The sequence below is a fragment of the Cetorhinus maximus genome, chromosome 18, assembly GCF_964194155.1.
Source record: "Cetorhinus maximus chromosome 18, sCetMax3.hap1.1, whole genome shotgun sequence".
In the NCBI taxonomy this organism is placed as follows: Eukaryota; Metazoa; Chordata; class Chondrichthyes; order Lamniformes; family Cetorhinidae; genus Cetorhinus; species Cetorhinus maximus.
The window spans coordinates 13,530,393-13,558,113 of NC_135896.1; the positions used below are offsets into that span (position 1 = coordinate 13,530,393).

Here is a 27,721-nt window from a genome sequence, read left to right on the forward strand (position 1 = left end):
ATCACCAGCGGTTGTTAATTGGCTACTTAAGGGCTTCAACTGGCCCACAGGCAAGAGGGCCTCCTGATGCCCAGCACTGGAAAAATAGCTGCAGGGGCAGGGGCAGGCAGGTAGGCAGTGGGCATGGTACCTATGGCATTTTACGGGCCTCTTGCCTGCAAACCTGCTGTTGAGGGGGCCATAAAATCCAGCTTATTACTCAATTTTACAGTACTAATATTTGTTGCATGCATTTGTACAGAACTTCACTAAAAAGAGCAGTTGCTGTCAAATCAATCCATCTGGGCTGTTTCAAGACTCACCTCCATAGTTATGTGATCCAAAGCTAAAAGAACCAATCTGAAATGGAATGAATCCTTTGCCATCTGGACAAATTTCATTATATTCATCTGAATTAAAGCAAAGGGAATAATTACTAATGATTCAAATTCAGTTTTGACTTATTATAGTAGTAGCCTTTGAAAACAAATAAATGGTCTGAATAATGATTTGATCAGACATCAAGATAATTGATTGTTTCACTGTCCTGTTGTCACATTAAAATGGGATGGCGGGAATCCTGTTTGCTGGCTCTAGATACCCACCCCGCCCCCAACCCTGTGGGAATTCTTGGTGTCAATTTGAATAAAATGGGCCTACATTACTTTGGGATATCTGAGGACACCTGCTTGGTGTTAGGGTATGGTCACTTTCCTTAACACAGTTGCAGTTTTATTCCCTTGTACCCAACAACCATAAGAAAACTAACCTTTATGAATTTGTTGGGTCCTTATTCCACCACCTAGCAATACTCCACATCAATTTCATGCAGGTATATGTAGTACATAGGGGTGCCAAAGGTAGAACTGGAGGGGCTTCAGCTGGACTGTATCATCTCACCAGTCCTATCTCCTTCTCTGTTTTCAGCTGCACATGGGTACATGCAAGATGCATCCGTGATACCCACGGACACATTTTGAAAGTGGTGGCGATTGAACACTGGGTAATTTATCCTGCATCCTCAGCAGACTGCTTTTATAAGTATTTCATTGCCCTTTAATGAAGTATTGTTGAACATATACATCGACTTGATCATTCTGTAGCAGCTATCCTCACAAGAGTGGCTCTTCTTTCATTTCCTGTGTATTATCTGGGGTAATTTACCATTATCAAGTTGGGATGTGCACTGCTCCTTGCAGCTATCCTGGTTATGGATCATGTATCACAATTTGCCAATTCGGACTCTGAACTATTTGGCTATTCCAATATATATTTGGTTGATTTAAAAAATCTCATTAAAATAACCTTCCTCTTTTCACATGCCTTTGCCTCAAAGAGTGAACTGTCTTTCTTATTCGGACCTTGTGGCTTTTGGCTTACCTATTGTTAGTTTAGTCTTTTTCAGTAGAAGTAAACAGTACAGTAAAAGTAAACAACCAGAGAAGCTAATTTTGTGGCTCTTCACTTAGTATGTGATCAATGTCTTTAATCTTCCTAAACCTCTTTCCTGAACACTCCATACCTCTGTACATTGTATACCTTTGGGGTAAGTCACGTTTCTGACATTCTCACTACACAATAGTTCCCTATTATCTAACAACCTTCAGTATGAGATTTACTTTCTTTTTTGGACCCCCATCTCTGTCTGTTACTGGGGTCTAGCTATTCTTTACATCCTGCATATGCTGAAAAATGTGTGTACCAAGCACCACAATTATGAAGGGTTTTTAAAATTGTACACTTTTATAGAGTAAGAAAACACTGTTAAACTCTAGCAGGGAAGTTGGTAACCGGAGGGCACAGGTTTAAGATAATTGGCAAAAGAACCAGAGAGGAGGATCCAGAAAAGAAATTCAAACTTTTTTTTTTACGCAGCAAGTTATTAAGATCAGGAAAGCACTCCCTGATGGGATGGTGGAAGCTGATTCAGTAGTAACTTTCAAAAAAACACTGGATAGACACTTGAAGGAAATAATTACAAGGCTACAGGGAAATTGCAGGGTAGTGGGACTAATTGAATTGCTCTTTCAAAGAGTTGGCACAGACATAATGGCTGGGATTTTCCAGTCCTTCCAACAGCTGGAATCGTTGCAGGCAGGACGGAAAATTTGATGGACCAGCCAAAGGTCCACTAACTTCAGGTGAGAATTTCTGTGGGACCGGAAAATTCTAGCCAATGGGCTGTACGGCCTCCTTCGGTGCTGTATAATTCTATGATTAGGCCAGAATTACAATAGCACAGATACCTTAGAGGGTTGTTGGGCTGGGGAAATTTTAAGAGCAGGGCAGGGTGAGGCCATGGAGGGATTTGAAAATAAGCATGAGAATTTTGAAATTGAATCATTGCTTAACCAGTGTAGGTCAGCGAACACAGAGAGGGTGGTTGACTGAGATTTGGTGTGAGTTACAGCAATGGGTAACAGAGTTTCAGCAATTCGGTAGCTTCCTGGTCATTGTTACTGATGCTTGCTTTTTATTCTAAATTTATTTAATTGATTGAATTTAACTTTCCCAATTGCCTTCATGGGATTCGAACTCATGGATCATTAGTCCAGATCTTTGGATTACTAGTCCAGTAACATAGCCACTGTGCTATTGTACCCAACAATTTGATTTGAGTATATTTTTCAAATATTTTTTGTCAAACTAAAGAGGTCAGGTGAAAACGTTCAGATGACATTATCAATATACTTGACTGGAGCTCCTATACCCAATTTTACATTGTCTGACAAATTAAATACTCATACAGGTAACTCACTTCGAGCAGCAACAGCTGCAACCTATCAGAGGAATTCTACATTAGATGGAACACAGCCAAAAAACATAAATTATAAACAATGAATGTTAGATGAATTCTGAAAGTAACTCTAATAAGGTCTTTATTATCTTGTAATCACAAGTTTGTAGAGAAAAGTACCTAAAGACATCTACTTTTAGCTGTAATTTGAAGTTAAATCATACTGAATAGGAATTGTAATGTGATATTTTAAAAAGAAAGCAAAAATCCTAGACTTGCCTCCTGTCAAAACATTTTGTTAACTGTTCTCAATGTGGCATAATATTGTAACTTATGTCTGATACTACATTCAACATTCTTTGCTCCATCCAAATACTTATGCTTTCAGAAATTAACTTTTTTTTCCTTAACATCTGTTAACTGGTCCTTTTATTAATATTAACATCTTTCAATACCAAACTCCTTTGGAGGGGGGGTGGGGTGAAAGGAGAGCATTTCTTCATTAACATTCTTCAATAAAAGATTTATTGTGGTTATTTTTTTCCACACATGTTCATAACATTATTCAGTTGGTGAACAAAGGAGGTGAATAAAATTGCATCAGTAGCTATTTTGAAAATAATCAATTTTTTTCACAAACCATAACGTGTTGTAGTAGAATATAGCCCCTCCTGTTTACCATGCTGTCTTTGACCATATCAAAATTGTTTTATAATGAATGTGAGCATAATAAGGCAACATCTTACGTGGCAATGGAATAATTAATGAAAGAGTTGATTCTCCTATGGTGGGACAGGTGGGAGAATGCTCTGGGATTGCTGTGCACCAGTACACTGGGACTGTGAACAACTAACCTTGCTGGATTCAGGATTGGTCAACTCATTTGAGTAATTTAATTGTGTTCCTTGTATATAGATAGGATTACTCTGGCACTTTGTTGGAACTTTGCTGGAACTGGTTGAAACTCTGTTTACATGGGTAAGCAGATTTCTGGCACACTTGCAGCAAAGTTACAGTGATGGAACAGCAACAGCTGTGAGGAAATTCTCAGCCTGTTTCTATTGTGCTTCAGCTGAATCAATTGGCTGGCAAAAGGGATAGTTTCTAATGCGCGACCAAATACTTGTAGGCTTAATTACCACATCAAAATTCCATGACAAATTTGCATGCTGTGCAGCCATCTCTTCACACAAGACAAAATTCAGGCCAGTCATTGCCATACATCTCATGTTATACTGTGTCTTGATTTAAATGTGAAAGCTACCTATAAACATACAGACAAAACCTGCAGTGGTGGGAATCTTACAATCCTACATCACTCACCATGAAAGTATTGTACTGCAAAACTGTCAACATGAAGAACACAGACAGTCTGGTGAATGAATGCATGGCGACCTCCTGTCATCCCACAGGGTGATTTCTTCAAGTTAATTCACTTAGTACTATGCTGACATATCTGTCCTGTTGTAGCATGACACTGCTACTGTTGTATTGACATTGCTACTACATGCTCATTTCTCATTTTTCACATGCCCAATGATGATACTGGCACTAGGAACAAGTAGGAATTTACTCATCAAATAAGCATCTGCCAAGCACTCTTCAGCTCAAAAGCACCAGCACAAAAACTTCAGGGGTAGAATCGTCTCAGATTTGTACTAAGTGCGGTAGTGGATGGGAAAAAGGACGTTTTACCCATTGGCTGCAATGGCGGCTTTTCATGCTGTATCGTCACAATCCTGCCTTATTAATTATGCATTCCCAGGAAAAACGCCATTTCAATGGTGCAGGCTATCACCTTGCCGCTTCATCATGCCCGCTGCCATATTTTAAGTGCAGCAATGTGCACACCTCTTAGTGCTTCCAGCCCACGACTGCTGCAAAGAAGACATGGCCCAAAAGGCAAGAAGACAGCAGTCTGCCGGTTTAATGACATGTCCCTCGGAACTGTGGAGGCTCACTGTGATGTCCCCTACACCTGCTCTGGATGCAGAATGGGCAGCAACATCACTAATCCAGCATGGGAGGCGGTGGTAGCAGTGGTCAGGGCCAATGCCCTGCAAAAGAGGACAGCCACCCAGTGCTGCGACAGGATGAATGGTCTTATTCATTCCACCAGGGTTAAATCACTCTTCTTATCACTCTCAACTCGTACACTCGCAAACCCATCACACAGTCACAGGGAACTCATACCTCAAGGGACAACACCACTAACTCTCACATACACACACACTCACATTTTCCTCAGGCTCATATCATCTGGAGCTCGCATCCTCATCCCGTCCATGTCTCCACTCACCACACAAACATTCCATGTGGTGCCATGTGTCCTGCTCACACTCCCTCCATCTGTTTTCATGCAGGAGAAGCTGGCTCACAACAGCAGGGAGAGGTCCCAGACTGGGGAGTGGAATGGCCCATCATAGGCCCCTCACCCACTTTGAGGAGCATGCCATCGTGCTGACTGGTGAGGATGAGGACTGTGCCTGTGGCGATAGTGAAGTTGGCAGCGAACACCCTCATGAGGATTCTGCACCACATTATCCCTCCCTCAACACAGCTGTGGGTGCTCGTTTCCTGCTTTTGACTGTGCTGACACGCACTAATTATTTCTATTTTGGTTCACAGGGAGCTCTGCCAAGGACTCCTCCTCTATTGAAGAGCTGGAATTAAGTGGCCTGGAAGACCTGTGACAGTGCTTACCCACACCCTCCATCAGTGCAGAGACATACACCTCCTGGGACCTAGATCTAGAGCAGGCCTGGGTTCACAATTTGGCGGTCACCGCACAGACACATGTCCGCAGCAGGAAGAGGCAGGTTCAGCCGAACTCCCTGGCACTCAGAGGGCTGCTGGGGGTGAGGCATCTGTGAGGTCCAAGTCAGATGAGGGCCTCTGAATTTGGCTATCCAACTGATCCTGGAGATTCAGCAGAAGGCAGGAGAATATCATGCAGAGCTGTTGAAAGCCCTCAACAGAGTGGCACGTGAGTCAGAGGAGTACATCTGCCTGTTCTCTGATGAAGCAGTCCCCGCATGTTTTTTGTGTATAGAGAATGGGGAGGATGGTGGTCACCATGGAGACACTGGTCCAGCGGAATGCAGGGACGCACGCAGTCCTGCACTCCATCGCGGTAGCCATGGATAAGTTCCTGCAGTGGTAATGTGAGAGGGAAAAAGAGCACCTCGATGTACCCCCACTGAACAGTGCCCTCCCTTCCATGTTCACCTGGACATTCCTCCCCCTTCAGACTCCTTCCCCTCTTGGAACTCCTTCCCCACTTGGGGAACTTCTTCCCCTCTTAGAACGCCTTCCCCACTTGGGGAACTTCTTCCCCTCTTGGAATGTCTTCCCCTCTTGGAACTCCTTTCCCCCAACCACCGGGCTCCCCCCATCCCCTGGACTCCCCTCACCTTAGACCTTCCCCCTTCCTGACGCCTTCCTCCACCCTTACTCCTTCCCCTCTCTGGTCTCCTTCCTTCACCAGAATCCTTTCCCTCTCTAGACTTTTTCCCTCCTCCGAACTCATTCCCTTACACCTACTTTCCCAGTTGCCGTCTCCTCCCCTGATACACCCTCATTCCCCCTGTACTCACCTCCCAACATTTTCGTCCGCCCCTCCCAAGCTCAACACCCCTGACACCTTCATTCTGCCGCAACCTCACCCCCTCGCCACCTCTATACCCCGCTCCCAACCACACCCCAGTCGACACACCTTCCTCTCCTATCCATGGTATGTCTTCCTCTCCCAAACACAGCTGGACCTTCCTCTCCATCCCTTCAACAATCATCCATTGTAAGCAGACCCTCAATGGTGACTTTCCACCTTCCATGAGCTGCTTCGCGGCAGAGCCATGTCCACGAGAATCCACCCAGCATGCGTTGGACATTCCTCCAGGGTCCTATTGCTTTCGGGCTCCAGTGTCTTCTGCTCCTCGGTTGTCCACGATGTGAGCAAGGTCCTGAAGGTAAGTCTTGACTTGTGCACATTACACTTGTCAAGACTTTTTCTGTACCCGCATGTTTTCCCGCTGACATGGGCAGGTGATCCAGCATGGGGGGATGATTCTGGCGGGCTGGCCTTATAATAATATGTAGATGTATTATAATGTAGTTCCTGATGTCCGACAGTGGGAAATGTGGCCCGCCATTGACGGGCAGAATGGACTATTGCAAACTGGTTTCACGATGTTGTGAAACTAAATTTTGGCCTTCTTGCCATATTGTCCACTCATGCCACCGAACATGCCCGACACCAGAGGGCACGGAAAATTCCGCCCCAGAAGTCAGGGGGTAGCACCGGGTAGATTAACCAGCAGACTGAGGAGCAGCAACAAAACAACATGAGTGCTAGGGTCAAAGATCCCTCTGCTGCAAGACCCACAGTTTCATATCTTATGGTGGCTGCATACAGAGGGAAATTTAATAATGTGCAGAATTGTTCCATGCAATCTTTTTGAAGTTGTCAGAGCTCATAGATGGAGTGTCAGAGGCTGCAGGAGTGCAAGTGTTTTTTGCGTAGATTCAGTCCATCATAGAATGAGTGGAAGCTCCATGGGAATCTACTGGCAGCCCTTAAGTTTTATTTACAGGAACTTCTTACTTATAGCCTCTGGAGGCTCATGGAGCAGCTTTGAGAGGACCTTGTTGGCAGATTTTTCACCCCTAATTGTGGTCAAGGATGTTCCCACACATATTCCTGGTTATATGCAAGAACGCTGAGCAGCCTGGGCATATTGAGCGTGGCACAAGGCAGCTTACTCTCAGGGTATTGGCACATACAATCTGGCAGTCTCTCTCAGAGAAGGAGCAATATAGGCAGGAGCCACAAGCCATATTGTGCCCCAGCACAAGGAAGACCATTTCCACAGCCGTATTAAGAGGATAACAGTGAGGAGCAGCAGGGTATCACCACTACTCCCACTGATGTACAATACAGATATAGCATAACAATTTGTAATAGACAACATCACTGTATAGTCTCAGCAAGGGCAAGAACACTGATTGACACTCTGAAGGTTTAATGTCTGACAGGGCATTTTAATGTTGCATGTGGTAGGAATGATGCACATTAAGGTGCCAGCAAAAACAGCCAGAGTACCATTTTTTATTTATTATCAGGATGTGCGTAATGCTGGCATGGCTACAATTAATACCAAGCTCTAGTGCCTAAGAAATTATAGTCAATCTTCTCTATGAATGGCTACAGTGCTTGTGGTGCTGGTGTTCTGTCAGAATACTGTGTGACTTGGAGAGGAACTTGAAGGTGATAATGTTCCTACAATGTAGATGACCTTGTCTTTTCTGTTGTAGGTTTTAAAGGGAGGTGAACTTTATCTAACTGGCAGGATTAACTTCATAAGTAGATTGCAGTTCCTTTCAGAAAATGTTTAAATGTTATTAAAGCTAAACTCCAAAATACAACCCAAAAAATGGCCTTATTCTATAGCATTCATTGGAAAAATACACCCAGAAGCTCTTAATTTAATACTTATATTAAATATGGTTTAAACACTAATTGCAGTTAAAACCACCATTTTCAAGGATGAATGCTGAAAGATAACACTTTATCATTAGTTTTAACTTCTAGCACTCCACCACCATCCAGTAGAACACACTTCAACTGACTAATTTGTTAAATACAAGTCCTGAGAATGGTTTTACCTGTGTTGATCATGGGACAAGGGTGAACTTCACAGTTGTCACCCCAGCCAACTCCAACAGTACAGCAGCATTCCTCTTTTGTGATGTTTCGTGATAGCAAATTATCACAGAAGTTTTCATCATTCAGATTATAGTAGCATTCCTTCAAATCTCCCTTTGCAAGTGCTGGCATCCTGGACAATTCTGGCGTTATTGCCACTCCTGGTGTTTGCTCTATTGTTTTGGACAGAAAAAGATGTGAAATACAATTAACCAGGATTAGACCAAACACTTAAGTACATTGCTATTATGCAATTTCAATCTGTGTATTCTGCTCACATTCTCTCCATCTGTTTTCGTGCAGGAGAAGCTGGCTCACAACAGGAGGGAGTGGTCCCAGGCCGGGGGTGGGGGGGTGGGGAGGTGTGTGTGTGTGTGGCCCACATTTGGTCCCTCACTCACTTTGGGGCGCATGCCATTGTGCTGACTGGTGAGGACGTGGATCGTGGATCGTGCCTGCGGTGACGGTGAGGTCTGTGGAGAAGATCCACATGAGGATCCTGCACCAGATCATCCCTCTCTCAATGCAATTTGAGCGCTCACTCTCCTGTTTTTCACTCTGCTGCCATGCACTAATTATCTCTATTTTTGTTCATAGGGAGCTCTGCCAAGTGACCGATGCCCTCAGCCAGCTTGTGCTTCAGCTCCATTCAGGTCCTCACCTCCAGCCAAGAGGACACCTCCTCCATTGAAGAGCTGGAAATAAGCAGCCTGGAAGACGCACCACAGCACTTACCCACACCGTCCACCAGCGCAGAGACATACACCTCGGTGGGACCTAGATCTACAGCAGGCTCGGGTTCACAATCTGGTGGTCACCACACAGACATGTATCTGCAGAAGGAGGAGGTAGTTTTAGCTGAGCTCCCTGGCACTCGGAGGACTGCTGGGGAAGAGGCATCTGTCAGGCCTGAGTCAGATGACGAGCCTCTGGATTCAGCCTTCTAGCTCATCATGGAGAGTCAGCAGAAGGCGGGAGAATATCACACAGAGCTGTTGGAAGCCCTGAACAGAGTGGCATGCGAGTCACAGGAGTCTGTCCACCTGCTCTCTGATGAAGTGGTGCCCACATGTGCATGTATGGAGGTCTCCATGGGAAGGATGGCGGATGCCATGGAGACCCTGGTTCAGCGGAGATGCGTGCAGACCTGCACTCCATTGCGGTAGCCATGGATGAGTTCCTGCAGTGGCAATGTGAGAGGGAAACAGGGCAGCTCGACGTACCCCTAGGTGCTCCTTCCCTTCAAGGAATCAGGCTGGGGCCCTGGGGCACCTGCAGGGTGGAGGAGCGGCACCTGGACGCTGTGGATCATCCACTCAGGGATTTCAGAGGTTGTCTGCTCCCTCTGAGTCCCCTTTGCCTGTGACCCCCTCAATCTCATCCTCTGTTGCCGCAGAGGGAGTAGCTGGCCCACAGGAGGACAGCCAATGCAAGTCGGGGCCCTCAAGGCCTTGGATCTCCACAGGGCCGAACATTGCATAGGATGTCTCCACCCCTGCTGCAGCTGTCAGGGCAGCACCTAGAAATGGTAGGCCTAGAAAAGTTTAAAAATTCTGATCACCAGCGTTAGTACGGGTGAAAATATTTTGTCACTTTATAATCTGAAAATATATTCACTTTCACTGAAAAATGTGTAATGTTGTCTTTCAGCTTCATTTACAGGCTTCACGAATCCTCCCCCTGTATCCACCCCCCACTAGCAGCTCAGCTGCACACAGCCCAACCAGGAGTGAATCTGGAGGGAGAAATGTGTGTGTGGCAGGGTCTTTTGGAGCCTCGTGCAAGCACTCTCCCATGCACACGGAGCGTTCATCTACCACACTCATCTCACTGTCCCATGCATTTTCAATGGTGCCTGCTGGGACTCTCTTTCAGTTGTCCATCTGAGCTGACCTGCATCTCGCACACACACTGATTGCAGTCCCATTCAGCACCTTTTCCCGTCCAACATAAGGCTCCGCTCACTTTTGATTTCTGCAAAATTGCAGTTAAGTTTGAGATCAGCTCCCACATCCTTTCTCCTCCCACAGTCACTCATATCCTGTCCCCCGTCACAGTCCAGCTCCTGGCATCACCTTCAGCCTCCCCACTGTTACCCTACGCCCTTCTCCTTCAGAAATGTCCAGGTGAACGTGCACGTTCCCTACCTTCCTGAAAATCTCATCCCCATTGACCTCCCCGATCTCCTCTTTCCCATCCTCAGGGTCCGTCTTTGCCTCCCATGTCCCCAGTGACCACCCTCACCGCCTGTTCTACCAATACCGACGCACCCTCACCTTTCCACCCTACTGGCTCCCTGTGCCCCCTCTCATACTCACCATTCCATCCTATCATGCCCACCTCAGTTCAATCTGCAGGAGGCAGTCATTGACTCCACAGACCCCTCTGTTGCACTGGACATTTCACCACTCCCCTAACACCTTCCTCCACCTTTATGACACCTTCGCCCAGCCCCTCCCAACCTCACTCGCTCACTCTGAAGCAGGCCTGAAACTTCAACGGCAATCATAGAAGATGGTGTGAGCCTATGGCGAAGTCTGTGAAGTTCTGAGGCCTCAGCGAAGTATTATTAGTTCAATATAAAACATGGCACTCTAGGGTGCCCTGCTCCACTTACAGAACAGGCACAAACACATACCACATCCATTCCTTACAGCTTCCTCCCCGTACTCCCTTCTCCCCCTTAAGCCTTCCTCCACCCGATATTCCCTCCACCCCCATCACCAAATCCCCTCCGCATTTGCTCCTTCCCTCGGCCACATTCCCCCTTCCAAACTCCCTCCCTCACAACTTCCTGCCCCCTTGCACCTACCTCCCCACTTGCACCATTCTCCCCCTTTACACCTTCCCCCTCTGAACTTCCTCCTCCTCCCCCCCGTACTCCCTCCTCCCCCCAGACACCCTCCTTCCCCCTCCCAATCTCACCCCCACCGAAACCTTCACCCAGCCCCTCCCAACCTCACTCGCTCACTCTGAAGCAGGCCTGAAGCTTCAACGGCGATCATAGAAGATGGTGTGAGCCTATGGCGAAGTCTGTGAAGTTCTGAGGCCTCAGCGAAGTTGAAGCTACTGCGTGGAGACCTCCCACCTTCCAAGGGCTGCTTCACAATGGAGCCATGCGCATGAGGATCCATCCACCATGCGATGCACGTGCTCCTCCAGGGTCCAGTAGCTGTAAGGCTTCAGCATCTTCTTCTCCTTGAATATCTGCGATCTGAACAAGGCCCTAAAGGTAAGTTCCAACTTCTGTGCGTCACGCTTGTCCAGATGTGTCCTGGGCTGGCGTGCTTTCCTACTCGCATAATGGTAAATCGGGTGTGGTGGGGTCGATTCCGGCCAGGCCTTATTTTGTATCCATTAGAGGGACGCAAATCAGATTCACGCCGGCCTCCAGTGGAATTTGTAATCCGCCATGGCGAACACCATTGGGTGATCCTGCTGTGATTTCATGCCAGCGTGAAACTGATTTCTGCCCCCCCACCGAATTCTCTGCGCCCACCCACCTGACATGACACCCGCTGTAAACGGGAGCGGATTATTCCACCCTATGTATCTATTAAACGATACCACAATAAGGCAGTAGATGGCAGAATTTCTCTTTGCAAGAAAATTATTTACAAACCTTTATTCCAAAAGTATACTTTTGTCATAAAATCTGTAAAAGTATATTACAATACAGCTCAAGTGTGATAGTACACAAAGCACAATACAGATCACTTTGGTTCAATATAAAACATGGCACTCTAGGGTGCCCTGCTCCACTTACAAAACAGGCACAAACACATACCGCATCCACTGGTCTCTTCCAACTTCCAATACAAATGAGGCATTGTGTTTATGTCTGTTCTGATGTTTGGGCTGCAAGCAGGTGTCAGGGGGCTGCTGCACCCATGTTCAGTGGCAGAATTCCTTTCCAGAAGGAAAAGTTATTCAAGCCTGGTTCAATGGACCCATTGGCAGGTTTTTGCCCAGGTTTTGTATGTTCAGGGATCACCCCGCTGCCTCATCCATCCTCCCTGTTACAGATTCAGGACCTTCCCTAAGGCTTTTCTGCTCAAGGTGCCACAAAAGTTTCCTGACTTGCAAAATCTTCAAAGCTTTCCCACACTTCTGAGAGGCCCCCCACTGTGTTGCCAACTTCACTGACTTGATGTGGTTTGCACAAGCTTCCAAGCTTTCCACACAACTCAAAATAGCAAAATGAGTGCTTCAGCAGCCTTTAATATGGGTGCGAATGTTCCTCGCCATGCGGGTCAAGTCACAACCCGCTCTGTTCCTGTGCCGGTGACAATGGCTGGCACTGGAAATGGAGGCGGGATTTCTGCATGTGGGGTTCGCGCCCCTCTCCTTTTTTTTGCCACCCAACACAATTCGACCCTGTGTCATGATGGGAAAACTCGGCCCACTGGTATCATTCTCATAAATCTTTTTTGCGTCTTTTCCAGTGCTTCTATTTTTTTTATAATATGGAAACCAGACTTTTAACAGTATTTCAAGTGTGGACCAACCAAAGTTCTAAACAAATTTAACATAACCTCCTGCTTTTCAGTTCTATGCTGCAAGAAATGAACCAGAATTCAGGATGGCAGAAGGTGAGGCGTGGTGTCCCACAAGGATCAATGCTGGGGCACTGCTGTTCACAATTTATATTAATGATTTGGACTTTAGAATCAAAAACACAATATTTAAGGGCAGAATTTAATTTCGGTGATGGGGGTCATGCCCACCAACTGGAAAGCTGGTGAGAGCCCTGCGTTGCCTCTTTTCGCCAAGGCATTGAGTGTCAGTCAGGTATTTAATTGGGCAGTGGTGGGTCTTCCCTAGGATCAAGGATTCCCGGAGTGGAAGACTGGCTCGTCAAGAGTTGCCAACCAATAAGAGGGTGGCGGCTCTTCATTACTTGGCAAAACCACCAGGGACGCAGTGGCTGTCTCTGGTAATGCACCCACCCGAGGCCCAGGATTTCTGAGGGACCCAGGCCATGGGTGAATGTTGGCAGGAGGGGGATTGCAGGGAGAGGGAAGGGGGTTGGCAACAATGGCAGGGGGGTGGCTTTCAGTGGCCCCCCTTCTCAATGCCAGTCCATTGGTCAGGCACTCAGTATCTTTGAATGAGGGGCTCTCTTTGGAAGCCCACAAGCAACCCTGACAGGGTTTGATTTTCAGGCTTCTTGCATCATTAGTGGCATCATTAATTGTTTTGCCAAACTGCTTCCGCTTAAGTGAGTTTATGGTGCGGTTGTGTTTCAAACGGGTACTGTTTATGGTGCGGTCATCTATTGAAGCAATATAATGGCATAAATGGATCAAATCGAAAAATGAAATAAATTTTCGCACCTCAAACCAAGTGCAGTGTAGGGTACGGCCTAAATTACTAACCCTATTACCAATCTGCAGCTGCATGTAATAATTTCCATACATGTCTTCATGGGCTCCATCCTGCACTCAAATTCACCTATGAAATGGAGCAGTCAAATGAACTCCCCTTCCTAGATGCACTGGTTGAGAAATCTGCCAGGTGATTCTCTGTCATGGTCTACTTCACTGGTCAATATACACGTTGGGATTCTTACAGTTCCACACGCTATAAAATTGGTCTTACTGACAACTTTGAAAATAGGGCTCGAGCCATTTGCTCACCATGCAAGCTTGATGCTGAAATGGGGCACATCAAAGGCATCCAGAGGGATAACGGCTATCTTAATCAGATCATTTCACGCTGTATATCACGTAAACTCATGAGTGGGCCTAAGGCCGTCACTTTCGGCCCTGAAAAGTGCCCAGTCTACCTCAGATTACGCTGGGAGGGCAAGGTATCTCAAAAATTTGAACAACAGGTGAAGCTAGCTGTTTCACACTGCTACTATGCTTAACACGAGTGGTGTTCACCACTAAGAAGATGCTGCCATCAAGCCAAAAAGACATTCTGCCTATCACACAAATGAGTAATTGATATATGAATTTCAGTGCCAGTTTGATGCTAGGTACGTAGGCCGTACATCCCAAAGACTGGTGGATTGTATCAAACAGCATGTCCCAGCTGTTATTCGCAATGGGCAGGGTACAGACTGTACCCAAAAAGTCCATGCTTGCAAACCTCAAAACACAGTGTCCAACACTGAAATGATTCTGCGATTGAACAACGTTTGCTAAATAATCCTCAATGTGCTAAGAATTACGCCGACAACCAATTTAAGATTGACAGTCAGGCTCGCAATGTGGGGCATTTGCGTGTACTGGAAGCTACATATCTTAATACACAAGGCCCTGTTCTTTGCAGACAGAAAGAACATGTACATACATTGCGCCTGTTTCAGCTAAACAAAATAAGTGACAGCCATTCGCTGACAGTAATCATTGTATCGTAAGGTCTAGGTAGGAAAGGACAATGTGCAATCCAGAGTAAGAATATTTAACTGGGGGAGAGCCGACTTCAATGGGGCAAGAATGGAGCTGGGCCGGAACCAAAGGTTGGCAGGAAAAACTAGCTGAACAATTTTTTTTTTTAATATTCATTCATTGGACATGGACATTGTTGGCTAGGCCAGCATTTATTGCCCATCCCTAATTGCCCTTGTTCAGAGGGCATTTAAGAGTCAACCACATTGCTGTGGGTCTGGAGTCACATGTAGGCCAGGCCAGGTATAATGGCAGATTTCCTTCCCTAAAGGACATTAATGAACCACATGGGTTTTTACGACAATCAACAATGGTTTCATGGTCATCATTAGATTTTTAATTTTGGATTTTTTATTGGATTCAAATTTCATCATCTGCTATGGTGGGTTTAAAACCTGGGACCCAGTGCATTACCCTGAGTCTGTGGAATATGAGCTGAGTGACAATACCACTACGCCACCACCTCCTCATGGGCTACCTTCAAAGAAAAAATGGTTTTGGCACAGTCAAGGTATTTCCCTCAAAAGGGAAAGGTATGGCAAACAAATCCAGAGCTCCCTGAATGAAAAATGAGATAGAAATTAAGATTAAGAAGAAAAAGTGTGCTTATGACAGGTGTCAGGTAGAAAATACAATTGCGAACCAAGCGGAATACAGAAGGTTCAGAGGGGAGGTGAAAAAACAAATAAGAGCAGCAAAGAGGGATTATGAGAAAAGACTGGCAGTCAACATAAAGTGGAATCCCAAAGTTTTCTATCGGCACACAAATAGTAAGAGGGAGGTAAAAGGAGGAGTTAGGCCAATTCGGGACCAAAAGGGGGATTTACACATGGAGGCGGGGGGATGGCTGAGGTGTTAAATGAATAATTTGCATCTCTCTTTACCAAGGAAGCAGATGTTACCGGGGCCACAGTGACAGAAGAGGAAACTCTGTCACTAGAAGGGTTCAAAATGATAAGGAGTAAGTGTTGGACAAACTTTGGTACTTAAAGTTGACAAGGCACCAGGACTGGTTGAGATGCATCCAAGGATATTGAAAGAAATAAGTGGAAATTGCAGGGGCACTGGCCATAACCTTCCAGTCTTTCCTAGGCTCAAGGGAGATGCCAGAGGACTGGAGAATTGCAAACAGCATGCCCTTGTTCAAAAAAGGTTGTAAGGATAAGCCCAGCAATTACAGACCAGTCAGTTTAACTTCAGTGGTGGGGAAGCTTCTTAAAACAATTATTCGAAATAGAATTAACAGTCACATGGAAAAATATGGCTTGATTAGGAACAGCCAGCTTGGATTTACAAAGGGGAAATCATGTTTAACTAACTTGCCGAAGTTTTTTGAAGAGGTAACAGAGATGGTTGATGAGGATAGTGCTGCTGATGCAGTGTACATGGCCTTTCAAAAGGCATTTGATTCAGTGTCACACAACAGACTTGTGAGAAAAGTTATAGCTCATGGAATGAAAGGGACAGTAGCAATGTAGATACAAAATTGGCTGAGTAATAGGAGACAGATGGTAATGGGCAATGGATATTTTTTGGGCTGGAGGAAGGTTTGTAGTGGAGTTCACCAGGGGTCAGTATTAGGACTCTTGCTTTTCCTGATACATATTAATGATCAAGATCTTGGTATACAGGAGACAATTTCAAAGTTTGCAGATGATACGAAACTTGGAAGCATTGCAAACTGTGAGGGGGACAGAACTTCAAAAGGACATGGACAAGTTGGTGGAGCGGGCAGATAGGTGGCAGATGAAGTTCAATGCAGAGGATGTGATGTGAGGTGATGCATTTTGGTAGGAAGATCATGGAAAGGCAATATAAAATAAGAGGTACAATTCTTAAGGGGGTGCAGGAGCAGAGGCACTTGGTGTATATGTACATAAATCATTGAAGGTGACAGGACAGGTGGAGAGAACAGTTAATAAAGCATACAGTATCCTGGGCTTTATTAATAGGGGCATAGAGTATAAGAGCAGGGGGGTTATGCTGAGCTTATTTAAGGCGCTAGTTAGCCACACTATAGGAAAGATATGAACACATTGGAAAGAGTGCAGAAGAAGTTTACAAGAATGGTTCCAGGGATGAGCAACTTCAGTTATGAAGAGAGATTGGAGAGATTGGGACTGTTCTCCTTGGAGAGGAGAAGGCTAAGAGGAGATTTGATAGAGGTGTTCAAAATCATGAGGGGCCTGGATAGAGTAGATACAGAGAAACTGTTCCCACTTGTAAAGGGATCAAGAATGAGAGGGCACAGATTTAAAGCGATTTGCAAAAGAAGCAGATGTGATGTGAGAAAAAACTTATCACACAGTAAGTCATTCCGGTCTGGAATGCACTGCCTGGAAGTGTGGTGGAGGCAGGTTCAATTGAGGCATTCAAGTGGGCTTTAATGATTATTTGAATAGAAACAATGTACAAGGGTACGGGGAAAAGTCAGGAGAATGGCACAAAGTCATAATGCTCATTTGGAGAGCTGGCGCAGACACGCTGGGCTGAATGGCCTCCGTCTCTGCCATAACAATTCTGTGACTCATTCTTCAGGGCAATGCCTTAACCAATCAGGGCCAAGCTGTCTGGTTTAAATTTCAAACAATGCTTGGCAGTTAATTGTCAGTCACCATCCTGGGTGCATTCTCATGGCAATGCCACTTGCCAACCAATCAGCACTCTCCTCACATTAAGTATAAATTGTTGTTTTCCCTCTTATGTTGGTATTTTTGCGAGTGTCCTGATGAGTGCAAGACAAAAAGTCTCTTTTTTCAGCAATACTCTTTGGGAGAAAAATATGGGAGCATTTTTCACACAAAGGGTGGTTGAAACATGTAACTCTTTCCTTTAAAGGTCTATGGTTGCATAGGTTTTCATGACTAAAACAAATTTAGATTTGTGTTAGGTAAGGATATCAATGGATATGGAACAAAGGTGGGGAAATACAATAAAGTATAGCACTTCTTTGTACTTAGGTTATTTGTTACTATAGAATTGAAATTTTGTATATTTTTACCGAACTGCTGTTTGTTCAATAAATAAATGCTTATTTCGGTACTCCCAACACATGCCAAGAACACACACTTCTATTCTGTTCACTTCTAGCCCATGATTTACCATCCAAATGAATGGAAAATCATATGGTGGGATGTGCAACTTCCTGAACTTTATAAATTGCACACAAGCTGCCATTAAAATCTACAAATAGATTTACATCACTTAGAGGCATTTTCTTCAGAAATATAAAGAGATTTATGCTGTGTTAACAGGTTCTGTGTTTCAAACTATGCATTCATTTTAAGCATTCTATTTTCAATTGCAAATCCTTTCCAAAGCCATTCAGGTTAATTGAAGCCTCATGCTATGGATTTTACTACAGGGCTATTTCAGAAATAAGCAATGTTACATTTAATGATGTGTATAATAACATTTCATTATTTCTATAGGGCAGAGCTGTTAGTTGTGGCATGATTTATTTTGTACTGAGGGAGTGGTACACTGTCAGAGCTGTCAGTTTAACATCTTAACCGAAAGTCAGCGCCTCTGATTGAAGAGGTAGGGGAAAAGTAGTAACAAGCAGAAATGAAGAAATTATAAGAAAGAGCAGGAGTAGGTTGTTTGGCAGGTCGAGCCTGCTCTGCCATTCAAACATATAACGGCCGATCATCTACTTCTATGCAATTTTTCCCCACTATCTCCATATCCCTTGATGTCATTGGTATCCAGAAACCTATCGATTTTTGACTCAAACATGCTCAATGATTGACCTTCCACAGCCCTATGGGGTAGAGATTTCCAAACATTCACTACCCTCTGAGAGAAAAAATTCCTCCTCATCTCACTCTTAAATGGCCTGCCCCTTATTCTGAGATTGTCCCCTGGTTCCAGACTCACCAGCCAGGGGAAACATCCTAGCCACATCTACCCTGTCACGTCCTATAAGAATTTCATAAGTTTCAATGGGATCACCTCTCATTCTTCAAAACTCTAGAGAATAAAGGCCCCATTTCCTCAATCTCTCCTCATAAAACATTCTGGCCATTCCAGGGATTAGCCTGGTGAACCTCCATTGCACTACCTTTAAGGCAAGTACATCCTTCCTTAGATAAGGATACCTAAACTGTACACAATACTTTAGGTGTAGTCTCACCAAGGCTCTATACAATTGCAGCAAGACATCTTTACTTCTGTACTCAAATCCCCTTGCAATGAAGGTCAACATACTATTTACCTTCCTAGTTGTCTGTTGCACCTGCATGCTAGTTTTTAGTGACTCATGAACAAGGACACCCAGGTCCTTTTGGACCTCAACACTTCCCAATCTCTCACCATTTAAGAAATACCCTGCCTTCCTGTTGAATCTGCCATGTTCTTGCCCATTCGCTTAGCCAAATCCCCTTGAAGCCTCCTTGTATCCTCCTCACAACTTAGATTCCCACCTAATTTTGTGTCATCAGCAAATTGGAAATATTACATTTGGTCCCTACATCCAATTCATTTATATAGATTGTGAACAGCTGTGGCCCCAGCACTGTCCTTGCTGCACCCCATTAGCAACAGCCTGCCACACTGAGAATGACCCATTTATTCCTAATCTCTGTTTCTGTCTGTTAACCAATTCTCAGTCCATGCCAGTATATTACCCCAATCTCATGTGCTCTAATTTTGTTTACTAACCTCCCATGTGGGACCCTATCCTAAGCCTTGCGAAAATCCAAATGCACCACATTCACCGGTTCTCCATCTATGCTACAAGTAACATCCTCAAAATACTCCAACAGGTTTGTCAAACATGATTTACCTTTCATAAATCCATGTTGACTCTGCCCAATCATATCATTATTTTCTAAGTGCCTAGTTATCACATCCTTTAATAGATTCTAACATTTCTCTATTATTGACGTCAAACTAACATGTCTGTGGTTCTCTGTTTTCTCTCTCCCTCCCTTCTTAAATAATGAGGCTACATTTTCTACTTTCCAGTCTGCAGGAACCTTTCCAGAATCTACAGAATTTTGAAAGATAACCACCAATGCATGCACTATTTCTATAGCCACCTTCTTCAACACTCTACGATGCAGCTCATCTAGTCCAGGGGATTTATCAACCTCCAATCCAATTAATTTTTTGAGTATTACCTCCTTATTAATACTAATTTCTTTCAGTTCCTCATTTTTGCAAGTCCCTTGGTTCCCTAGTATTTCTGGGAGATGTTCTATGTCTTCCTCCATGAAGACAGACACAAAGTAATTGTTTAGTTTCTCCGCCATTTCCTTATTCTTCATTATAAATTCCTGTGTCTTCGCCTGTAATGGACCACATTTGTCCTTGCTAATCTTTTCCTTTTCAGGGACTTAAAGAAGCTTTTATAGTCTGCCTTAATGTTTCTTGTCAGCTTGCATTCATATTCTCTTTTCCCTTTCTTTATCAGTTGCTTGGTCCTCCTTTGCTGTATTCTAAATTGCTCCCAGTCCTCGGGATTACTACACTTTTCTGGCAACCTTATAAACTACTTCTTTTGATCTAACGCAATCTCTAATTTCTTTTGTTAGTTGATTCATCTTTCCTGTTGGGTCTTTGTGTCTTAGAGGAATGTATATTTGTTGTAGACCATGTAATACTTCTTTAAATACTAGCCATTGCCTGTCTACTGTCAATATATTTTCTCTATCCACCATAGCCAACTTGCCCTTCATACCTTCATAGTTTCCTTTGTCCAGATTTAAGAACCTAGTTTCAGGATAAACAATATCACTTACAAACTTAATGTAAAATTCTATCTTATCTTGGTCATTATTTCCAAAAGACACTTTTACAGCAAGGTTATTAATTAGCCCTTTCTCATTACATAATACTAAATCTAAAATAGCCCGCTCCAGAAACTCAACTCGTACACTCCAGGAATTCATCCTCCACAGCATTAGTGCTAATTAAGTTTACCAAGTCTATGTGTAAATTGAAGTTGCTCATTACTACTGTATTACCCATGTTACATGCATCTTTAATTTCTTGATTTATACTGCGCCCAACATTACCGCTACAGTTTGGTGGCCTATAAACAACTCTGTGGGCAGCTGCTGCATTTCAAATATAATAAAAGGGTCATTACATTGTGGAAAATTTTTATGGATACAGGGAAAAGCTAAGCCTACAATTACTATTTAACGTTATTATTACTATTTAACATTATTTATAAGGCTAACGTAGGCTAACTTCTGCAAATGAGTTAACAGAAAATATGCTGTGTTCATGGTTTTGTGCTAATATTAAGAATGTGATTTGTTAAAGGCCAGGCAACAACTGGTTAAAAGGCAGGTAAGAATTGCTTTTTTTCCAGTTTGTGACTTTTTTGATTACAAATATCGTGTGAAGTTGTTTGCTTAAAACTCAGAGTAATGTCAAAAGGTAATATCTTAATGTAATGCAACGGATGATTGCTGCTTGTTTAGAATACCATTGAATAAGCTGAAATTCGGCAATTTGTAATCACCCTTATGCAATGGTTGCTTGCTGGAACTGGAAACAGATGGGGGAGACGCTGAAACAAGCAGATCTAGGAGGAGATTGGCCAAACTTGCTGTCAGGACCTTCCTCCTCTAGGGAGGGTTGCCATGGGTGAAAATGAGCTAATCATGGACCGTTGCTGTCAGAGAAAGGAGCCAATCATGGACCGTCACTATCAGAGAAAGCAGCCAATCAGAAAGTGTGTATATAGCAGGGCAGGAAGCAGAGGCCCACTTAAGCACAGTGTTCGTTAAGCTCAAGACCATCGCTGCAGACAGACAAGGAAGGGAGATAGCCTGGTCAGCTATCTGAACAGAGAACGGACAAGGACGGATCGACCACCCAATCCTGTCTGTTTCTCGGGGAAACCAAGCAACTAAAGCACAGGGTGAGTAATCACTGATATAAGTATTATTGAACTGTCTGTAACAGAAATCAAATAATAAAGTGCAGTTGTTTTGGGCGAAGTCTTGAGTTTTGGGTCATTGATATCCAGAATAAACCTCTGAACCCAGGTGGCAGGAATAGCCTACAACTCCCACCAATGTTTGCTGCCCCTTGCTATTTCTTAGCTCTACCCCAACTGATTCTACATTTTGATCCTTCGATCTAAGATCCTTTCTCACTAATGTACTGATCTGGTCCCTTATTAATAGTGCTACCCTACCTCCTTTATCTTTCTGTCTATCCTTCCTAAATGGTGAATATCCTTGAATATTCTGTTCCCAGCCGGCCATGTCTCTGTTATGGCAATTAAATCATACCCATTACCTCTATTTGTGTCTTCAAATCACCTACCATTTTATGAATGCTGCATGCATGCAGATAGAGTGTCCTTAATTTTGTCTTTTAAACATTATTCCGCATTCTGATTCCATTTGATGTTTGTCTTCACTTCATCTGCCTTCTAATTTCGCTTCCTACTTTTCTGCTTCCTGTTACCGGTTTTGCTTCCTTCTAATCTGAGCTCCTTCTCAGGTCCCCATCCCCGTGCCGATTTAGTTTCAACCCTCTCCAGCAGCACTAGCGAATCTCCTTGGGAGGATGTTAGCCCCAATCCTGCTAAGGTGAAACCCAACAATCTTGTACAGGTCCCACCTACCCCAGAACCAGTCTCAATGCCTCAGAAATCTGATGCCCTCCCTCCTACACCAATTTTCCAGCCACGTGTTCAATTGCCCAATCCGATTCCAATGCTCTCTAGCATGTGGTTTTGGAAGTAATCCTGAGATTACTGCTTTTGAAGTCCTGTTCTTTAATTTCTTTCCTAACTCCCTAAAATCTGCTTTCTGGACCTCATCCCACTTCCTACCTAGGTCATTGGTACCATTGTGGACCACAATCTTAGGCTGTTTACTCTCCCCCAGAAGAATGTCCTGCAGCCATTCTATGACATCCTTGACCCTGACATCAGGGAGCCAACATACCATCCTGGAGTCAAGTCTACAGCTACAGAAGATCCAGTGTGTTCCCCTAATGAATCTCTGATCACTATTGTTCTTCTGCTCTTCTTTCTCCCTTCCTGTGCAGCTGAGCCACCTGTGGTGCCATGGACTTACTTGGTCTTGCTGCACTCCTCTGAGGAACCATCGCCCTCAACAGTATCCAAAGTGGAAAACCAGTTATCGAGTGGGATCGACTCAGGGGACTCCGATACTTCCTGCCTCATTCTCTTAGACTGCCTGTTGGTCACCCATTCTCTCTCTCTGCCTGCATGCTCCTGCGCTACAGTGTGACCACCTCCTTAAACATGCTATTCACATAGTTCTCTGCCTTGTGGATACACCACAATGACTCAGTCCACCATTTGAGTTCTGAAGCCTAAAGCTCAAGCTTCTGCAGCCCTTGACATTTCCTGCAAATGTGTTTGTCTAGGATGCATGGAGCGCCCATAACTTCCTACATGCCACAGGATGCATATTCCACTCGGCTGAGCTGCCCTGCAATACCTTAACTTTACAAATTTAATATGAGTAGAATAAGTAGAATAACTTACCAGTTACTCACTAGTCAGCTTCTTCCCCTGTACCAAAGAAACAAATGCTGGAGACTGAAAAATGTAGAAAAAGAAAGGAGAACCTCCTTCCACTCTTCACCGAACTCCCTCACTCATCAAATTCCTAGCTTCTTACCCTGTCCAAGCTGGACTCAGTGAGCTTGAGTCTGTAAGCAACTGATGCAGCAGCCAAGTATTGATCCTAATTTAATGGCCACTGAGGGTGGAGATACTGTTGCATGAGGTGGTTGTGAGGTTGAATGGTCCTCAGTGCCACTCCATGCCATCACCCTCATAGGTCAACATTGCAGCATGTCTATTAAGCGGAGCCAATTTTAAACCAATTGTAACTATTACTGTCACTAAATGCATCAGCTCCATGTTGCATGGCCAGTTCAAATGTCCTTGCAGCAAATGGAATAGCAATGCATCTGTTTCTTTGACATAGCTCTTCATAAGACTGTTCCCTGTGGCCATTGATAGCTAGCTAGCAGAAATACTTGGTGGGTGCCACCAATCAGGGTACACTGACAACTGATCATGCTCTTTTTTGCAGTGCCTTCGGAAGCATGGCATAATGTAATTGGGGGGAGTCTCTGTAAACATTCAACATATGGTTAGTCAGGCATTTGCTCATCTTAGGTGTACCATCAAGTCATAAGGACAAGCCACTTAGCCACTCAAGCCTATTATACCACAGCTCCTAGTCTTGCACCATTTAGACAATACTCCGATTTGTCTTTTTCAGGTCTAAAGTGGCTGACCTTTGTTGGGTTCCTATGACATGGAAAGAAACACACCATTATATATTTAAAAACTTATCCTTTTTTAAAACTGGTCTTTTTCTGCTAAACAAAGAAAATTAAGATGGCTGCTACAAGCCATCGCAGGGTTGGTCTTCTGACTGAGAGCTATCCCCAGGAGTTCTGAGGACAAAAGAATTCTTCTGTTAGTTTCTGAATGTCAGACCTCATTAAACCTAGAGAGCTACTAACAGATTCATATCAGACCTAGGACAGTTCAGACCAATATCAAAGGGAACTGTGGGGGTGTCATTCGTGTTTGATAAGTCAACCTTGCTAGCAGAGTCAGTGGGTCTGCTGAGACAATGGCTTCCCAAAGGCCAGACCCTCAACACAGATGCACCTCTTTCAACAACTAATGACTGAGGCATTATCAGCCTTGAAACCAAAGTCAATTCCAGATATTAGATAAACATCCCCACTGAAGTCATTGTGGAGAAGGAAGGTCACATGACCCAAGCTTTCAGCCTTTTGGACATTTTAATATTACATCTCTGGTCCTCACAGTCAGATTGCTGTTTTAACATCGACTAGACAGAACTCCAGCAGCCAGGCTGGGTAAGCAGTTTCAACTATACAATGCCTGCTTGATTCTAAAAGTATCTGATCAACGCCCGTCAAATATCTAAACACAGAAAAGCCCATCTTGCAGCAGCGTCATTAGTATCAAGGATTTTTGTATCATTTAACCAACCAGAAACTCATCGGAATGGAACCCCACCATGAAGGAAACACCCTCTGGACTTTGCCTTTGGACTCTGGAACTCAAGTGAATTAATATTCATTTTCCATGGTCTTTGCACTGCAAAATCGTCCCTCTATCCCGGGTTTTGAATGTGTAAAATAAACTAAACTTCTGAGTTAATCCTAACTCGAGTTTGCTGTGGATTATTAGTAAAATTGGATCAGAAAAACCGAGGGATTGGGAAAACATGCCATCGCCTATTCTTTGAAAAACTAATTCAAAACACCTTCTGCTCACAGACAAGTGATGAAAAAATCAATGCAGTTTGAACTGTCCCTCTCCTGACTCTAAAACCTCACACTTCCACGTTGAAATTCATCTGTCAATCAGTCTGTTTATGTCCATTTGCAACTTCCAGCTCCTGTCCATGCAACTTATTATTCCTCTTAACTTAATGTCATCTGCAAACTTGGATATACAATATTTTATTCCTTCATCCAGGTTATCAGTACAAATATTATAAAGTTGAAGCCTCAGTATAGGTCCCTTGGAATGCCATAGCATTGTTTTCTAATCTGCAATTCCTTCAAGCCCTGCTAGTAGCAAGGGCTTGGTGAATTTATCCTAATGTACAAATTTTCTTATACATTTAGATTAAATTTTACTGGACCAGCATAAATGCAGCAAACCAGGTAGGACAGTGTGTGTTAGAAATATGGATTAAGTACCAGGCAGGTGTCTTTAAAATCCATGATGCGATCTCTGCTTTTCAAGCTGAAACAGCTAACTGACTGTTGTTTCTGCACATTTCAGTTGAACTTACCCATCGCTACACGAGGGCGGCATTGACCTCTTGCTGGGTCAAAGTCTTCATTCTCATCCATGCACTCGCAGAAGAAGGAACCTTCAAAATTTTCACAGAGTGCTGTTCCACAAACTCCATTCATCATCTCACATTCATTAATATCTAAAAATGAGAACACAATGATTTTTTTAATTAAAATATATATGTACTCTGACAGCCCAATGGCAGTGACAGGATTCATGTCAGGTCAATGGCATCTTTAAAGAAGGAAATCTGCCATCCTTACCTGGTCTACCTATATGTGACTCCAGACCCAGGAAACCACTCAGTTCTATCAAACCATAACAGAGAAGTTTACCACATGACTGCAGTGGTTCAAGAAGGCAGCTCATCACCGCCGTCTCAGGGACAATTATGGATGGGAAACAAATGCTGGCCTTGCCGGCGATGCCCATGTCCCAAGAATGAATAAAAAAAGTTACACCATTTTCAAATTTATCAATTCTGAAAAAACCTTTTGAGTACACTATTACTTGACTCTGTGGGCTAAAAATTCATCTGTAATAATTTGCAGTTGCAGGGATTGTGATTCATCATTTGCCCAAGCCAGATTGTGTTGAGACAGACAGCAAACAAAGGTTGTGTTGTATCCTCATTTATATAATTATTGTGTATAGCTGAGCATAACCTGCTCTTTTGGCTGGCCGTACATGCAACAGGGAGCCTAACATCTTGCGAGACTAGCATATGTTCTATCCATCCTTCAGTTTTTCAATACAATTTGGCCTTCTTAAAGTGAACTACGGTGAATGAAAGGGAGTTGCTGCTGACTGCCAGTACTGCAATTGTTTGAAATTGCAAACAAAGCAAAAGGAGCACCAAAGCAGAGAGAGGACTCCTAGGTTCATGGATGCAGTGCTGGAGTCCTTAGTTATGGAGGTCAACAGGGGGGAGAGAGACAGGCCATGTTTCTGTGGTGGGGGGCTGGGGCAGGGGGCCATCAAGGGATCCCATTCTCTTCACATGTGGTGTCTGAAACACAAGGCAGAATCTTCCGTCAAGGGAATATCATTTTTTCCAAGGCCAGGATTTCCCGTTCGGCGAGTGGGGGGCGGGGCCCGCTCGCAGACGCGTAAAATGATACGGGATGATGTCGGGCGGAACTCCCAACGTCACCCCACCTCATTTCAATTTTCAGGTCGGCGGGGGCTCAGCCGAATCAGCTGTGCGCCCGCCGACCTGTCAATGGCCTATTGAGGCCACTGACAAAGTAATTAACGTAATTAGTGGACCTGCCCGTCCAACCTTAAGGTTGGCGGGCAGGCCGGGTGCCCTGGCGGGCATTGGAAAAAGCATGAAACCTCATCCACGGGTGAGATGAGGTTTCATGTAGGTTTTAAAAAATTTAATAAAAGTGTAACTAAAAGTGATGGACATGTCTCAACTCATGTGACAGTGTCACATGAGGGGACATGCCAGGAAATTTTTTTCTCTGTTTTTAACATTTTTAAATGTGGAGCCGGTCTCCCTAAGGCAACACTTAGCCTCAGGGCGATGAGTGCGCTCTTTTGTGCGCATGCCCCGATTGGGGGCGCCGATCGGAGGCGCGCTTTCATGCGCCCACTCCTGAACTTCCCCCCCAGTGGGGGGAAAATTGTGCCCCAATATTATTGCGGAATAATGTGAAGCAGGCTTGTGAGGTCTGTGTGTGTGTTGTGTGTATGTGTGACTAATTTAATTAAACTAAAGACAGTCAGACAGCAAGTTTAAATCATCAAAAGGATTATGTGTTAAAACAGGCATTTTGAAATGGAGATGGACAAGCTAAGATGAGAACCCAGTAGAGACAGTATAAATGGAATTTGCATTAGGAGAGAAATGAGGAGTGAATTGTTAGCTGTTGAATTTAAAAGAGGCATACCAGGAAGTTTTACAACTGGCAAGGATTGTAAATAAATGAGGGAAAGTTATTAAGTTTATTTCTCCCGAAAGTGCTGGCCAGAAGATTTTTATATTCTGGGAAAGGTAACTCCCAAAGAAAGTTTAGAACAACGGGTTTAAAGATCAAAGGGGAGAAAATATATTTAAGGAAAGATTGAAAGCTTTATGAGGAGAGTGGCCATAT

The 27,721-nt window shown here is 44.1% G+C and overlaps 1 protein-coding gene and 1 long non-coding RNA gene across 2 annotated transcripts in view; one reads left to right on the forward strand and one right to left on the reverse strand.

Annotated features, from left to right (window-relative positions):
* Window positions 1-27,721, reverse strand: part of LOC144692949 (latent-transforming growth factor beta-binding protein 2-like) — a 662,780-nt gene that overhangs the window by 37,144 nt on the left and 597,915 nt on the right. Inside the window, exons 32-34 of the mRNA XM_078562124.1 lie at window positions 25,615-25,758; window positions 8,381-8,593; window positions 303-389 (exon numbers count right to left, since the gene is read on the reverse strand). Coding sequence (XP_078418250.1) covers window positions 303-389; window positions 8,381-8,593; window positions 25,615-25,758 — 444 coding nt within the window. The remainder of the gene's footprint in view (window positions 1-302; window positions 390-8,380; window positions 8,594-25,614; window positions 25,759-27,721) is intronic.
* LOC144692952 (uncharacterized) lies at window positions 21,457-25,733 on the forward strand. The gene is made up of 3 exons (XR_013579429.1): window positions 21,457-21,695; window positions 22,838-24,875; window positions 25,605-25,733. It is a non-coding gene; the product is annotated as an uncharacterized LOC144692952 (long non-coding RNA).